This window comes from Gopherus flavomarginatus, chromosome 4 (genome assembly GCF_025201925.1).
Source record: "Gopherus flavomarginatus isolate rGopFla2 chromosome 4, rGopFla2.mat.asm, whole genome shotgun sequence".
Taxonomy (NCBI): Eukaryota; Metazoa; Chordata; order Testudines; family Testudinidae; genus Gopherus; species Gopherus flavomarginatus.
In genome coordinates, this window is record NC_066620.1 from 70,610,342 (window position 1) to 70,627,252 (window position 16,911).

The 16,911-nt window shown below is 42.6% G+C and overlaps 1 protein-coding gene across 6 annotated transcripts in view; it reads right to left on the reverse strand.

Moving 5' to 3' along the window:
- CRIM1 (cysteine rich transmembrane BMP regulator 1) overlaps positions 1-16,911 on the reverse strand; it is a 321,806-nt gene that overhangs the window by 180,498 nt on the left and 124,397 nt on the right. For 4 of the 6 annotated variants that reach the window (XM_050950291.1, XM_050950287.1, XM_050950289.1 and 1 more), the window contains exon 3: positions 8,631-8,873. The exons of the other annotated variants lie outside the window; for them this stretch is intronic. Coding sequence is in view for 3 of the 4 variants with exons in the window: in XM_050950287.1 (XP_050806244.1) it covers positions 8,631-8,873 (243 nt within the window). In the remaining variant the exon portion in view is untranslated. The remainder of the gene's footprint in view (positions 1-8,630; positions 8,874-16,911) is intronic. 6 annotated transcript variants of the gene reach the window in all.

Sequence of the window (16,911 nt, forward strand, 5' to 3'; positions counted from 1 at the left end):
TGCTTTTTTTATTTAACATGTAATTAACCTGTGGAACTCTTTGCCACTTGATAGTATTGAGGCCAAGACCTTAGGATTCAAGAAATGATTAGACATTTATAAGGATAATGAAAAAAATCTATAGTATATTCAATACAATAAAAAATTAGAAGGAAGATATACCTTCATATTTAAAAAACACAAAACAAACCCATGTCCACTGTGGGGTATCTTCCACAACTTCTGGTACATTGTCAGCTACAGGATACTAGACTACAGGGACCACTGGTCTGATCTAGCATTGATACTACCAATATAGGCATGTGTGTACCAGTTACAGCACAGCAACAGCAGACTTGATGCCTTTGTGACAGTGAGGCCTACTTTTAACCCCAAATCTCCTACTGTTTTTGTTTTTTAATATTGTTAGTGCACATTGTGTTGTTTCTGTAAATGTTGTTTCTGTAAATGTAACTTACAGAATCTTTTAATGTAGGGTCCTTCTGAAAATCCACAAACCACAGACCCCCTACAATTTCCATTTGAAATATGCCCTATACTGAACATATATTTTGCCCACATATCACAACAATGGTTTGGTCATTTCCCTGTACTTAAGTCTTGTATTGATGTATTTGGCCCCACCTAATAGTTTCCTCCGTGATCGTCTACCCTGTCAAATAGTTAGAGTCATAGAATTTAAAGCCAGAGGGACCACTAGATCATCTGGTCTGACCTCCTTTATAGCAGAGACCACCACCACCACCCTAACCCAACAACTGAAATGAGACCAAAGTATTACAACACACAGAAGACTAGACTATTATGAGCAACAGCAGAGAATAGAAGGGCCCAAGGCACACCAATGCCCGAGGACCCTACACTAGCAGGGAAATGATTAAGTGAGATATACCCAGATAATCCTAGCTTTAGCCAATGATTTTAGTTTATTGTTCATTTATCGTATCATGCTATGTTGTATATAACCACTGTATGCTAAATAGAGTACAACTGTAGGATTATAGAAGTAGAAGGACTTGTTTACACTACAAAATTAAGTCAACTTAATTTAGGTCAACCTACAGCCACCGCAGTAATTCAATTGGCTCTTGGTGTCTACACTACCCTCCTCCTGGTGAGGATGTTTCACAGGAAGGAGCACTTGAATCAACTGACGTGGGGCATTCTGGGGCCCTGACAGCCATGCATGGCTCAGAGCTGAAGCCTCTCATCCACCCTGGGGTGACAGCCCCAGCTGTGAGCCCCACACAAGTGCTATTTCACAGCACAGAGCCTACCAAGAGTGAAAATGATATTCTTGCCTATTTCATGCTGCTGCTGTCTCTGCTCAAAGCAGGCCCACTCTGACAGCTCTGGGAGGAGCTGGGAATCCAGGCTCTCCGCACCCCACAGCCAGGCTCAGAAAAGGGAGCCCGGACAGCAATAAGGCTCCCAGTGGGAAGAGGAGAGCCAAGGCAGCAGCCCTATGGGAGCAGGTAGCTGGGATCCAGGCAACCAGGCTCTGGAGTTGGAGCCCCCCCACTTGCCTCAGGGTGACAGCCCCAGTGAGCCAGGGCTCACAGTAGGAAACGAAATTGACAAGAATTTTAATCAGCCAATGTAGATAATGCAATGTCTACAACAGTGGCTCTTAAACTTTTTTACTGGTGACCCCTTTTATATGCAAGCCTCTAAGTGCGACCCCCCCCTTATAAATTAAAAGCACTTTTTAATATATTTAACACCATTATAAGTGCTGGAGGCAAAGCGGGGTTTGGGGTGGAGGTTGACAGCTCACGACCCCCCCATGTAATCACCTTGTGACCCCCTGTGAGGTCCCAATCCCCTGTTTGAAAACCCCCAATCTACATGGACACTGTGTTACCCTAAATACCTTGAGATCAGCCCTATCTCTCTTGTGGAAATGGAGTTATGTCGGTGTAGTAGGGCACTTACATTGGCAGGAGCAAGACTAGTATAGATGCTGACATAAATTAGGTCGACCTAACTCTGCACTGTAGACCAAGCCTGTAATTGATCAATAGTTAGAAGGGATGATGATTATGCATTAGGTATCTAAGTAAGGATGACTGAAATGCAAGACCTATAGGCTAAGGCCTATAAAATTTTAGCTTAGCTATTTTAGGCCTTAGAGATAAGAAATACTGACATAAGTAAGTGACTGAAGAATAACCTGATGCCATAAGATGATGGGAAAAGATATACCAAGAAGTGAAACCATGAAAAATTAGAAAGATAATTTTAGATGACAAAAATGCTCTACAGGCACATTTCTCTCTAACACCTGCCTTAACCACAGGGTACAGGTTTTACGCCAATGCTATGAGAATAAAAGGAAAGATACACAACCTACAGAAAACCTCAAGTTTTGGGGACGCCAGGCCAATAAGGCAAAAGAGGGCTGACGCTTTCCTATACATCTGCAGAACATAGGTATAGTCAAAAAAATCAAATTATAAAAAAAGGGTGCCCAGATTGGGAAAACTCAGCTCCCTACAAGAAAGTCCAGCAGGAACTATCCCTCTACTGATGACCAATCCATGAGACCCCCATCAGACCCTAAAGGTATCTAAGAAGAGGTGAGTACAACTGTAGCTAGAATGTGTGTGGGGATATATCTAGGATTTAAATATGCTGTGAAATTCATAACTGTGCTGGTAACTTTCCAAGATATTAGCACTTGTTCTTGTGATTACATATGCTACTTTCCTTGGCCTTCATGTGTTCCTATGTGCTCTAGATTTGAAACAATTGGCAGAGGTAACTGTTGAATTTGATACTGTAGCCGCCAAAGCTGGATCCACAGATATTATAATACAAGATCATTAAATTTACTTTAAATAAAAATAAAAGGCTACATGGCAAATGAGACACACACACACATGCTGCACAGGAAGGTGAAAACCCACAGAGCTCACGGCAAATCTGATCTGGGGGAAATTTCTTCACGACCACTAATAAGACAATCAAGTAGATACTGAGCATGCGAGCAAGAATTAGCCAGCCACCTCCCCTCCCTGCACCCCTTCCCTGACAGAGAGAGAATACACAATGCCATCTCAGAGCCCTGGCCCACCCCTCCAATGTCCAATCTGCAGCTATGGCCATCTCCTGATGATTCAAAGGAAGGACATTGAAAACAAACCCTCTCCAAATACAAGGGCAGGAGGCTGAAACTGTAAAGCATGAGCTTTAGGAACATGGATATAAACCAGAAATGAGCCCCCGGGCTGTTGAGCCTACTCCAAGTACTGATGATGCAGGGTGCTGAGTTTCACCTTTGATTTCAATGGGGGTAGCACCTCACAATTGAAAGTTATTTGTATGTTCACACGAAGTGGGAAATGGACAAAGGTTGAACATGTTGCCCAGCTCTGAATGTTCCTTTGACTCATATGTAATGACTGCTTACTTGTTTTAAGTTTGGCAGATCCTCATTTTATGGCCTATGAAAATCTTCAGATTTAGGAAGTATCTCTCTTACCCTTCCTATATACAGAATCATAGACTTGTAGAACTGGAAGGGACCTCGAGAGGGTACCAAGTCCAGACCCCTGCACTCAAGGCAGGATTAAACTAGAAATTTGAGGGAGATGGTTGGGAGATGTTCGGGAGATCTCCACGCCGGAATTTAACCTTGAGAGGAAGTAAACAAAGTAAGAGGGGATGCAGCCGTGGACAGAAGAATTGGCATAAGGAGGAAGGGTAGTGTAGATAACAGACTAACAGGTGATGTTGGTGGTAGAATGTCTGTGCCTAACAGGGTACAGAATGTGAGTGAGGCCAAAGGGCAAAAATTAAGATGTCTGTACACTAATGCGAGGAGCCTAGGGAACAAAAGGGAGGAACTAGAGCTAGTGGTGCAGGAAGTGAAACCAGATATTATAGGGATAACAGAAACGTGGTGGAACAGTAGTCATGACTGGAGTACAGGTATTGAAGGCTATGTGCTGTTTAGGAAAGACAGAAATAAAGGTAAAGGTGGTGGAGTAGCGTTGTACATCAATGAGGAGGTTAACTGTAAAGAAATAAGAAGTGATGGAATGGACAAGACAGAGTCTGTCTGGCCAAAATCACACTGGGAAAGAAAGTCACTAAAGCCTCCCCTGAGATAGTGCTTGGGGTGTGCTACAGACCGCCGGGATCTGATTTGGATATGGATAGAGACCTATTTAATGTTTTTAAGGAAGTAAACACTAATGGGAAATGTGTGATCATGGGAGACTTTAACTTCCCAGATATAGACTGGAGGACAAGTGCTAGCAAGAATAGTAGAGCTCAGATTTTTCTGGTTGTGATAGCTGATGGATTCCTTCACCAAGCAGTTGAAGAACTGACAAGAGGGGATGCCATTTTAGATTTGGTTTTGGTGAGCAGTGAGGACCTCATAGAAGAAATGGTTGTAGGGGACAACCTTGGTTCGAGTGATCATGAGCTAATTCAGTTCAAACTAGATGGAAGGATAAACAAAAATAGATCTGGGACTATGGTTTTTGATTTCAAAAGGGCTAACTTTAAAGGATTAAGGAAATTAGTTAGGGAAGTGGATTGGACTGAAGAACTTGTGGATCTAAATGCGGAAGAGGCCTGGAATTACTTTAAGTCGCAGCTGCAGAAACTATCAGAAGCCTGCATCCCAAGAAAGGGGAAAAAAAACCATAGGCAGGAGTTGTAGCTCAAGCTGGATGAGCAATCATCTCAGAGAGGTGATTAAGAAAAAGCAGAAAGCCTACAAGGAGCGGAAGAAGGGTGGGATTAGCAAGGAAAGCTATCTTAGTGAGGTCAGAACATGTAGGGATAAAGTGAGAAAGGCTAAAAGCCAAGTAGAGTTGAACCTTGCAAAGGGAATTAAAACCAATAGTAAAAGGTTCTATAGCCATATAAATAAGAAGAAAAAGAAAGAAGAAGTGGGACCGCTACACATTGAGAATGGAAAGGAGGTTAAGGATAACCTAGGCATGGCCCAATATCTAAATAAGTACTTTGCCTCAGTCTTTAATAAGGCTAATGGGGAGCTTAGAGGTAATGGAAGGATGACAAACGGCAATGAGGATATGAAGGTGGATATTACCACATCTGAGGTAGAAGCCATACTTGAACAGCTTAATGGGACAAAATCGGAGGGCCCGGACAATCTTTATCCGAGAATATTAAAGGAACTGGCGCATGAAATTGCAAGCCCGTTAGGAAGAATTTTTAATGAATCAGTAAACTCAGGGTTGTACCGTACGACTGGAGAACTGCTAACGTAGTTCCTATCTTTAAGAAAGGGAGAAAGAGTGATCCGAGTAACTATAGGCCTGTTAGTTTGACATCTGTAGTATGTAAGGTCTTGGAAAAAATTTTGAAGGAGAAAGTAGTTAAGGACATTGAGGTTAATGGTAATTGGGACAAAGTACAACATGGTTTTACTAAAGGTAGATCGTGCCAAACCAACCTGATCTCCTTCTTTGAGAAGGTGACGGACTATTTAGACAAAGGAAATGCGGTAGACCTAATTTACCTCGATTTCAGTAAGGCATTTGACATGGTTCCACATGCGGAATTATTAGTCAAATTGGAAAAGATGGGGATCAATATGAGAATTGAAAGGTGGATAAGGAACTGGCTAAAGGGGAGACTACAACGGGTCGTACTGAAGGGTGAAAGGCTGGAAGGAGGTTACTAGTGGAGTTCCTCAAGGATTGGTTCTGGGACCAATCTTATTTAACCTTTTTATTACTGACCTTGGCACAAAAAGCGGGAATGTGCTAATAAAGTTAGCAGATGACACAAAGCTGGGAGGTATTGCTAACACGGAGAAGGACCAGGATATCATACAGGAAGATCTGGACGACCTTGTAAACTGGAGTAATAGTAATAGGATGAAATTTAATAGTGAAAAGTGCAAGGTCATGCACTTAGGGATTAATAATAAGAACTTTACATATAGATTGGGGACGCATCAGTTGGAAGCAACTGAGGAGGAGAAGGACCTTGGGGTATTGGTAGATCACAGGATGACTATGAGCCGCCAATGTGATATGGCCGTTAAAAAAGCTAATGCGGTTTTAGGATGCATCAGGTGAGGTATTTCCAGCAAAGATAAGGAGGTGTTAGTACCGTTATATAAGGCGCTGGTGAGACCCCACCTGGAATACTGTGTGCAGTTCTGGTCTCCCATGTTTAAGAAGGATGAATTCAAACTGGAACAGGTTCAGAGACAGGCTACTAGGATGATCCGAGGAATGGAAAACCTGTCATATGAAAGGAGACTCAAAGAGCTTGGCTTGTTTAGTCTAGCCAAAAGAAGGCTGAGGGGGGATATGCTTGCTCTTTATAAATATATCAGAGGGATTAATATTAGGGAGGGAGAGGAATTATTTAAGCTTAGTACCAATATAGATACAAGAACGAATGGGTATAAACTGGACACTAGGAAGTTTAGACTTGAAATTAGACGAAGTTTTCTATACCATTAGAGGAGTGAAGTTCTGGAACAGCCTTCCAGGGGGAGTACTGGGGGCAAAAGACATATCTGGCTTTAAGATTAAGCTTGATAAGTTTATGGAAGGGATGGTATGATGGGAGAGCTTAATTTTGGCAACTGATATTTGATTATCGCCAGATAAGTATGCCCAGTGGTTGGTGATGGGATGTTGGATGGGATGGGATCTGAGTTACTGCAGAGAATTCTTTTCTGAGTGCTGGCTGCTGAGTCTTGCCCACATGCTCAGGGTTTAGCTGATCGCCATATTTGGGGTCGGGAAGGAATTTCCCTCCAGGGCAGATTGGCAGAGGCCCTGGAGGTTTTTCACCTTCCCCTGCAGCGTGGGGCATGGGTCACTTGCTGGTGGATTCTCTGCAGCTTGAGGTCTTCAAACCACAATTTGAAGACTTCAATAACTCAGGCATAGGTTAGGGGTTTGTTATAGAACTGGATGGGTAGAGTTCTGTGGTCTGCTTTGTGCATGGGGTCGGACTAGATGATCACATTGGTCCCTTCTGACCCTAGAATCTATGAATCTAGGATTAAGTATAAGAATACCCGTGACACGCGTTTGTCTAAACTCTCTTAATAAGATCTCCAGTGATGGAGATTCCGCAACCTCCCTCGGAAATTTATTCCAGTGCTTAACCACCCTGACAGTTAGAAAGTTTTTCCTAATGTCTAACCTAAATCACTCTTACTGCAATTTAAGTCCATTGCTTCTTGTCCTATCCTCAGAGGTTAAAGAGAACAATTTTTCTTCCTCCTCCTTGCAACAACCTTTTATGTAGTTGAAAACTTATATCTCCCCCTCAGTCTTCTCTTCTCCAGACTAAACAAATTTTTTTCCTATCTTCCCTTATAGGTCATGTTTTTTAGACCCTTTTAAATCTTTTTTGTTGCTTTTCTCTGGATTTTCTCCAATTTGTCCACATCTTTCTTGAAATGTGGCACCCAAAACTGGATACTATACTCCAGCCAAGGCTTAATCAATGTGGAATAGAGCGAAATAATTATTTCTTGTGTCTCGCTTACAACGCTCCTGCCAATACATCCCAGTCTGATGTTTGCTTTTTTTGCAACAGTGTTACACTACTGACTCAGATCTGTGATCCACTATGACCCCCAGATCCTTTTCTGCAGTACTCCTTCCTACGCAGTCATTTCCCATTTTGTGTGTGCAACTGATTGTTCCTTCTTTCTTTCCTTCCTTCGTGGAGTACTTTGCATTTGTCCTTAAGGAATTTCATCCTATTTACTTCAGACCATTTCTCCAGATCATTTTGAATTTTAATATTGTGCTCCAAAACTCTCGCAAACCTTCCCAGCTTGGTATTGTCTGCAAACTTTATAAGTTTACTCTCTATACCATTATCTAAATCATTGTTGAAGATATTTAATAGAACTGGAATCAGAACTGATTCCTGTCGGACCCCTCTTGATATGCCCCTCCAGTATGACTGTGAACCACGGATAACTACTCTGTCAGATTCGTTTTCCAAGTTATGCACCCACCTTATAGTAGCTCCATCCAGGTTGTATTTCCCTAGTTTGTTTATGAGAAGGTCATGCAAGACAGTATCAAAAGCCTTACTAAAGTCAAGATTATCACATCTGCCACTTCCCCCCATCCACAAGGCCTCCTACCCTGTCAAAGAAAGCTATTAGGTTGGTTTGACATGATTTGTTCTTACAAATCCATGCTGACTGTTACTTATCACCTTATTCTCTTCTAGCTGTCTGCAAACTGATTGCTTCATTAAATAGTAAATGCAGTCCTCTCAGTAAGAAAAGGAACTTCTTGGAAGTTGCATGTGTTCTGCTTAACCTGCGTATCGGATACGTTCTTTTTGCAAAAATATTTATGGTAGTATAAACCATCCTCTCTTATAGGTCTCCCTCCACCCCCTTATTTAAGTTTAACTCGGCAGAGAAAGAAATATTTATTTAAAGAAGTTTGGGGCGGGCGGTTAGACGGATGTTGTTCCAGTGATGTGCAGTGGACTGTTATTGATGATATAATGCTTGTAATAGGATATTCAGAATATTTTACATTGTTTACAGTGTAGTCTGTACTGGAAATCATTTATATTATACATTATGATTCTTAGATATAGGCGATGGGAAAAATTTCAACATAAAAAATGGCACCCATTTTTACCTGGTTTACATTCGTAGAGATCACAGCACTCCCCTGGTTTCCCTGATGCTTTAGAAACCAATATATTCAAGTAGCCTGGTTGGCAAACTTTCCTCAAGCAACCTGCAGGGTTGCACACACAGCGGCTTGGAAGTGGACAGCATTCCCCTGGAGGAGCATAACCTTCAATCAAAATGGAATCTTCTGGACAGCGAGGAGAAAACTGGACCTCACAGCGGGCTTTGGAGCAGTCAGGTTTCTCTTCTGAAAAGGAGAGAGAAATCAGCATACTGCGTATGTCAGTAAAACACTGTTCGGATGTTTAAGCTCCACAGCACTGCTTTGACAAGCCTGAAGGCTATTACCCTTGCAGTTGATGTGCCACAAGAAAAATAAGAATTGGCTAACATCAACCAAGCTTAACAGCAGCACTGGGATCTACTAAAGTAGAACTATAAATAGAAGATGATAAATGTATGTTCAATATATTTTACTAACACTTTATTTGCCTTTTTTTATTCTTTAGTACTGCAGAATGTAGTGAAACTAAATGTTTATTTGGCTCCAATGATAAAAAAAATACAACCCCTCTCTCTAACTATAGATAAGCCTAGTAACAATGCCTGTAGTTAATGTTGTCTAAGTCTTTCCATACTAAATACTGGTTTTCAGTAGCTTATAACTTTGTAAACTTCAGCTGCTTGAACTGAAATTTCCCATGCTAGAGTCTGTCTCAGGTTAATTTTTAAGTTTCAGCAAAAACAGTTCAGCCATTTCCAAGATAGGGAAAAATAAGCTATTTTGCCCATGTTAAAAAATTCATACTGTTTCATTAAGAAGTTCTGAAGCCTCCGTGCTTTGGAGCAGAGACCTGAAATTTGGCTGGGGGAAGAGAGGTCATTCTGGTATCAGGGATGTGCCTTTTTCTGTCCCGATGAAAATTCACCCCCAGTTAGCCAAGTTATAAGCCTCCAAAAAAGAGCAATTCATACATGTTCAGAAGAGACTTGCAGAGTTTGGCAGCTATGTATTCTGAAGATTCTTTCTGCATTAGACCTGCTTCTGCCCAGAGCTGCAGTATATGAGAGAGACTCTTCCTGCATCTGCTCTTCCTAACACAGCTAGGGCCATGGAGACCCTTCTGCACGCTCAATAGTGCCCCTGCTAGTGTCCAGGAAGAGGATGCGGTCTCACTAGAATGCAGAGGGGTGAGGGGCAGAGGGCACAGACAAGCTGGGAAGGTTAGATAGGGAAATATGTGGAGTTGGATGGGGTAACAAAGCAAGTGAGGTAGATACAAGCTGGTGGAAATGGGCCAGAAAGGAGGCAAAGCAAGCTTGGGAGGGGAAGGTGCATGGCTGAAAAAGCTTATGAAGGTAGAGGGGTAAGACAGAGATAGGCTGTGAGGGTTCATAGGGGCAAGCTGGGTGGATAAAGATGGGTCTTCAACCAGTAGTGTACACGCCTTTCCCAAAACCTGGGAAGCAAAGATTCCAGAATCTCAACATTTCTCTGCTGTTTAGAAAATAATGAAACCCACTGACAAAGCCTGCATCTCACCCGCCTCTAAATGGCTGGTCTACAAAGAGAGTAACAGCCTGCGACTTAGATCACTTACTCAGGCAGTAGAAGTCTGTACTGTGGATCCAACTTTGCCGATGATTCAGTATCATTCCAGATACTGGTATTTCAGTGGGGGTTTTTAACAGAAATTAGGCAATTATATATTTAACAATACATTGAAAGAAAGTTATGGTTACATGAGACAGTATTTTCTGACTTTTGAGATTTCAGCCTCTCTTCCTGCTCCCCCATATGGCATCTGGGAGACCTTGTCCTTAGGGAATGTCTGAACCATCTTTCCCTGCCCCCACATTGGATCCAAGGGGAGCCTTGCCCTACTAAAGAGTCTGGGCCATTCTCTCAGTCCCCCTCACATGAGCTGGATTCTGTGGGACCCTGCCCCTCAAAGTGCCTGAGCCCTTCTCCCTCCCCCCACCATCTAGAATCTGGGGGACCCGTGCCTTATGGGGGATCTGAACCCCTCTCCCTGCATTCTGTGCATGTGACAGGATCTAGGGAGAGGCTGCCAATGTGGGGTATCTGAGCCTCTCTCCCTACACCCCACATAAGCCAGGATATGGCCCTGTAACTCTGAGGGGGACTGACCAGGTGGGTTCCCAAGATATAAGCCCCTGTGGAAAAATAGTTTTTCTTAAAGTTTACAGACTCAATTGTTTTTGTGCAAATCTGACCCCTAACGTGCTAAATGGTTAATGGGACTGGTCACTGAGGAGGAGGGTACATGTTGGAGGAGGTGGGTTATTTGCAGGCTGGGTCTTCTTTCAGATGCTTAAAGTAACTATAACCACCATGAAATAAAACTGTCAAGATTTGGGGGCCTAGATTATGCTGAGATTTCCCTTAGCGGCCCTGTGAGCAACTTCAAATATTTCAAAGCATGACCATTATACCCATTCTACTGTAACAAAGTATATCAGGTGGGATGGAGCACATGGAAATCTCAGAACAACCTAAGGAACTTAAGTGGAAAGAACAGCAGACTAGGACTTGGAAAATCTGGGCTCTATTCCCAGCTCTGCTACTGATCTTCTAGGTGACACTTGCCAAATCACTTCACCTCTCTGAGCCTCATTTTCCCTATCAGTATAATGGGGATGAGGTTCTCCTCCTTAGTAAAATGCTTTGAGATCTACTGTTGAAAAGTGCTACATAAGAGCTCAGTATTATAATAATTACCTGCCCACAGTAGCATTTCAACTGCAAGCCTTCATGATAAATACAACTGCCTAAATAAGCACTTATTTCTACCAACACAATTTCTCTTTGCGATTAAAAAATATTCATTCATGCAGAGTTAATGTTGTCCATTGATATCTCATGCCCTTTCAGAATGTTAAATTCTGCAAAACTCAAACTTCTGAAAACAAGGAAATACAGAGTTAAGGTATATAGCCACTCAACCGTTATCTTTGAATATGCTTCAATATGCTCATAATGAATTTCCTCACACACTGCCTGTGCACTGTACCCTAGAGGAGCTACCTGTACCTACCCTAAACTCAGACATTTAACCTAATCCACAGAAAGAAGACCATATCTGCAAGCTTTCCATCTTTAGGCACCCGATGCCACCTATACTTTCACTTTCCCTTCATTACACCCACAGATCATACTCAGCTCCCACCTTACTGCTGATAATCCCCATGGCAAGATGTCTTCTGTGTCCTGCTACTGATGCAACTCCCACAAACCAGCACAGAAATGAATCATACTGGAACTCTCAACATACACATACACCTTTCTCTCTCTCACACACCCCTCTCAGATTACCTCATATCACAATCATAGCTCTGCAAAATTGCTCCAACTAATCCTCCATCATTCAACACAGCTACATACAATACAGTGGGTATGTCCACACTACCCGCCGGATCGGGGGATACCGATCGATCTATCAGAGATTGATTCATCGTGTCTCATCTAGACATGATAAATCAATCCCTGAACGCGCTCCCCGTTGACTCCAGAACTCCACCAGGGTGAGAGGCGGAAGCAGAGTCGACAGGGGATCTGCGGCCATCGATCCCGCACCCTGAGGACAGGGGGTAAGTTGATCTAACATATGTCGACTTCAGTTATGCTATTCTCGTAGCTGAAGTTGCGTATCTTAGATCGACCCCACCCCCCAGTGCAGACCAGGCCAGTGAATGCAGCTGGTATGCGTGCAGATAATCCCCAGAGATTACCACCAGCTTCAGGAGGTAAGACTGGTTAGGCACATACCTTAACTCTTCATTTCCTGGTTTTCAGAAGTTTGAAATACCATCAGGTAACCTTAACTCTGCGTTAGTGTTTTGTCAGTGAATAGTGAAAGATAAACAAGTTTGTAATACAGCCTAAAACATGTAAATAGTTTGACATAGGTGCTGGAACTAAGGATGCTGTGGGGGGGGGATGCAGCTGAACCCCCTGGCTTGAAGTGGTTTCCATCATATACAGGGCTTACAGTTTGGTTTGAGGCTTTCAGCACCTCCACTATCCAAATTGTTCCAGCACCCCTGTAGTTCAGTGTAGATATTCTTTCCTAAGGCTCCACAAAAGTCATTTCCATTCTGCTCTCTCTATCATCATGTTTTTATCTTTAATCTTTTCCTTTTAATAAAAACACCAGGGCTACAGGCTGCCCTTGAAACTTTAGAAAATTCTCTTTCATTTGTGGATTCAGAGAACACTAGTAGTTCCCTGAAAAAACTAGAGTTAGTTCAATAGGCTTGGAACATTTTATAAACTAAACAACTTTACAATTATTTCTACTTGCATGGCATCATTGCTGATAAAGGAAAGATATCCGTGAACCTGAAGACCCAATTGGGTTTTACCAGATACCAGAGAAGATGAAAAAGATGACTGAAGACTAGAGGAAACCTGATTGATAACCAGATATAAAGTTTAACTAGTACTACTTGCTTGGTTTCCTTTCCACTGTTTCTTATATGTTTGTCTGTTTGCCTAAAAACTGATTGAGAGATACAGTATATGAAGGACCGGCGCTAGGGGTTTTAGCGCCCTAGGTGCACGGCAATTTCGCCACCCCGCACGTTGGTCCCGTGGCTCCGGTGGAGCTGCCGCAGTTGTGGCTGCGGATGGTCGGCTGCTCCGCGGCTCTGGTGGAGCTGCCGCAGTGGTGCCTGCAGGAGGTCCACCGGAGCCGTGCGAGCAGCCGACCATCCGCAGGCACGACTGCAGCAGCTCCACCAGAGCCGCGGACCAGGGGACCCTCCGCAGGCACGACTGCGGTAGGTCCACTGGAGCTGCCTGCTGCCCCCTCCGGCAAAACGCCACCCACCAATAATCCTGGCAGCTTAGGTGATTGCCTAGGCTGCCTAAATGGAAGCGCCGGCCCTGAGTATATGGTTTGAATGGGTAGAATTATATACATTTAATAAGATTTGCAATCTTGTTTTCATATTTTAATTTTAGTGAAATTGTTTGGATTGAAGCGTTCCCATGAAATGTTGAAAACCAAAACAATGTTAGTTTAATCAGATAATGTCACATACACAACTATGACCATGAAAAGCACTGTTGCTACCAGTTATATAATTGCAACAAATCTTGTACAAAATGTGCCATGGAAAGGCTATGATTTGCTGAAGATGATTATGCTATTTGTATGCACGTATCATTTTTGTATTTGAAGCTATGAGTGTTGGCTCTATACCTGGATTTCAAATGCTTGCTCCAGGGGTAACGCCCACAACGCATTTAGCCTGCACATCATGGAAGGACTATTCAAATTAAGTGGCTCATCAAGGAACACTTACCTCACAATGGACCATGGGAGATGCCTCTCTCTCATAATGGACTTTCCTGTTACGATTAAGTGAAGTCATGCATGGGCATGTGACTTGCCCATGTGACTCCAAACACCATCTTGCTACCTGTAATTTTCCACTAGCTGTGCTGAGGGCTTTGTTTGAAACTATAGATTTCCCTTACAGGGCAGAAGTTATAAAAAGATGCTGGAAACATCTCAGTTTTGCCTCTTTCCTGCTCCAGCCTCTGGACTATGGATTTATACTAATGGGAGCATTCTAACCAAGCGACTGAGGAGCCTTCCCATGATTTGGAAGCAGTCTTGACTTAAGCCAGCAGTTTATTCCATCACTGCTACAATCCTGATCCAATAACTTTCCATTTATTGTATGTATTTGATTCCTTAAACCAATTTTAAGTCTCACTTTTCTTTCTTTTTTTATAAATAAATCTTTAGATTTTAGATACTAAATGATTGGCAACAGCATGGTTAATGGGTAAGATCCAAGTTATATATTGGCCTGGGCATGTGATCCTTTGGAATCTGAAGAACATTTTATTCGATGACATTGGTCTTAAAGAACTATTCATCTTTAAGTGTAGTATTTTTGGTGGTGATACAGGGACTGGAATGCCTATGGAAACTGCTTTTCTGACTTCTTGTTAGCCAGTATGGTGAAACAGAAGTTTACTTTTGTTGCTGGTCTGGCATATCTTATGTGAGAATAACTACCAGTTTTGGAGTGTGTCTGCCCTATTTCTCAACAATTTGTCCTGAATTTGGTATTCTCAGCTGTGATCCACCGAGTCATGCTGACCGTGTACAAGGATTCAATTTTCAAAATTGCCTATGTGACTTAGGATTCTAAATCTCACCGAAAGGCAACATGACTTAGGTTCCAAAGTCATTTAGTTACCTTGAAAAATTTTATTCAGGTCTAGGATCAGTACCTGCAATATAGATAACAATTACAAAGCTTTGGTTTACTTCTATATTGTCAAAATGAAGCAAAGCAGAAGCAATAATGCACTTTGCCAGAAGAGAACTACATTAAATTATTTTTTCTTGCTTACAGAAAAAATTTACGAATATATTTTCTAACTGACCATTTTAAATGTAATAGTGTCATTTTATAGTCTTTTGCTCCCCCTAAAATAAAATACAAACAATGTCTGCTGACAAAACTGCTGTTGCTGCACATTCAAATGTGTTACCTCCAACTATTATTTAGTAATGATAAATTCTTTCAAACTGAACCTGCATGTCTAATCTTGCATAACTTATTATACTAAACACATGGTCATATTGAACATCGGTGAGTGACCAGGACAAATTACAAAAAGGCATAGTGTGTGAACAATAGCCTTATTTGCAAGTCAATATACTAGTTTTGGTATGTGATGGAGATCCTTTGTCTTGTGGAAATACTGTCCAACTGTAATCTAAACACTAGTTGTAGATTAACTCAAGCATATACTTTCATTTTGCCACTAAGTGGTTCAGTTCGGTCATCCACTGACAACCACATAAGAATGGCTGCTTCTGTCACCCGCCTCCCTTACCATTCTTCAGTCACACTTACCCTAGTTCCTTTCATCATACTGACTGCAACTTGTATCACATTACTGATTTAAATATGACATTGAACATAACAGTTTTTATCTTACAGAATGTCAATGACTGAAAATGCCATGCACAGGTGTCAGCAAGAGCCTCATAACATCCTGACGACAGTTCCAACCATGCTAAATTTAAGTTAACTGCAAGACATCCAAAACATGTCAAACACAGGTTAAGATGTGGGACTGGACAGCAGGAGATTGTTCAAGAGTCAAGAAGTAAATCTGTGATCCTCTCACAGGTAATGGGAAAAGGGGAGGAGGAAACCTTCCAAAAGAAACACTCGCACAGGAGCCAGTGAAAGTTCGAAGATCACTCGGCCCTCACAAAAACCAACAAGTAGCTCAACTGAGCGGGAGCGCTGTAGAGAATAGAAAGCCTCCTCCAGGAGCGCTGGGTCAATAGAAAGAACTAGAGCTAAGCAAATAATGGATCTTTCAGTTTGGTGGATGAATTGAAAAATTTGGAGGAAAAAACTGGTTCATTTCAAACTATGACTGAAATTTTCACTTTTCCCCCCCTCAGCAAAATGAAAAATCAAAGATAAATTATTTTGTACTGAAAAAGACATTTTCTGACCCCAAACCACTTTTTTTGGCACTTCATTTAATGTTTTCAGGCATTTATCTTTTTAAAAACAAACCTAGCTAAACTTCTAAACCAGTGGGGGGCAACCTGCAGCCCGTGGGCTGCATGCAACCCAGGGGCTAATCTGATTGCGTGCCGCAAGACATTTGACTGATGTTGACCATCTGCAAGCACAGCCCCCTCGCAACCCCCAGTGTCTGCAGTTTGCTGTTCCTGGCCAATGGAAGCTGAGGGAAGCAGCGGGCCGCAGCGATTTGCTGGCCACCGCTTCCTACAGCTCCCACTGACTGGGAACGGCAAACTGCAGCCACTGGGAGCTGTAGGGAGCCGACATCAGCAAATGTCTTGCAGCCCACCATCATATTACCCTGATGGGCCGCAGGTTGCACACCATTGCTATAGAAGGAGCATGAGACCATCGGTAGCAGAAAACAAAATTTTTAAGAGATAGAGTGGGCATTCCAGAGGAAGCATGAGAAGGGAAGTATACAGAGGCCCATGAGATATGTGAGCAAGTGTACAACAGGGTAGAAGAAGGGCTAGGGCAGATGTCACCAAAAGGAAGGAAGAGGAGACAGAGGAAGTTGTGAATGAGAGATGCAAAGGTTGGAGAAAAGGAAGTAAGTGAGCAGGGGCAGCTCCAGGTACCAGCACGCCAAGCACATGCCTGAGGCGGCAAGCCATGGGGGCGCTCTGCCAGTCGCCACGAGGGCAGCAGGCAGGTTGCCTTCGGCAGCATCCCTGTGGAGGGTC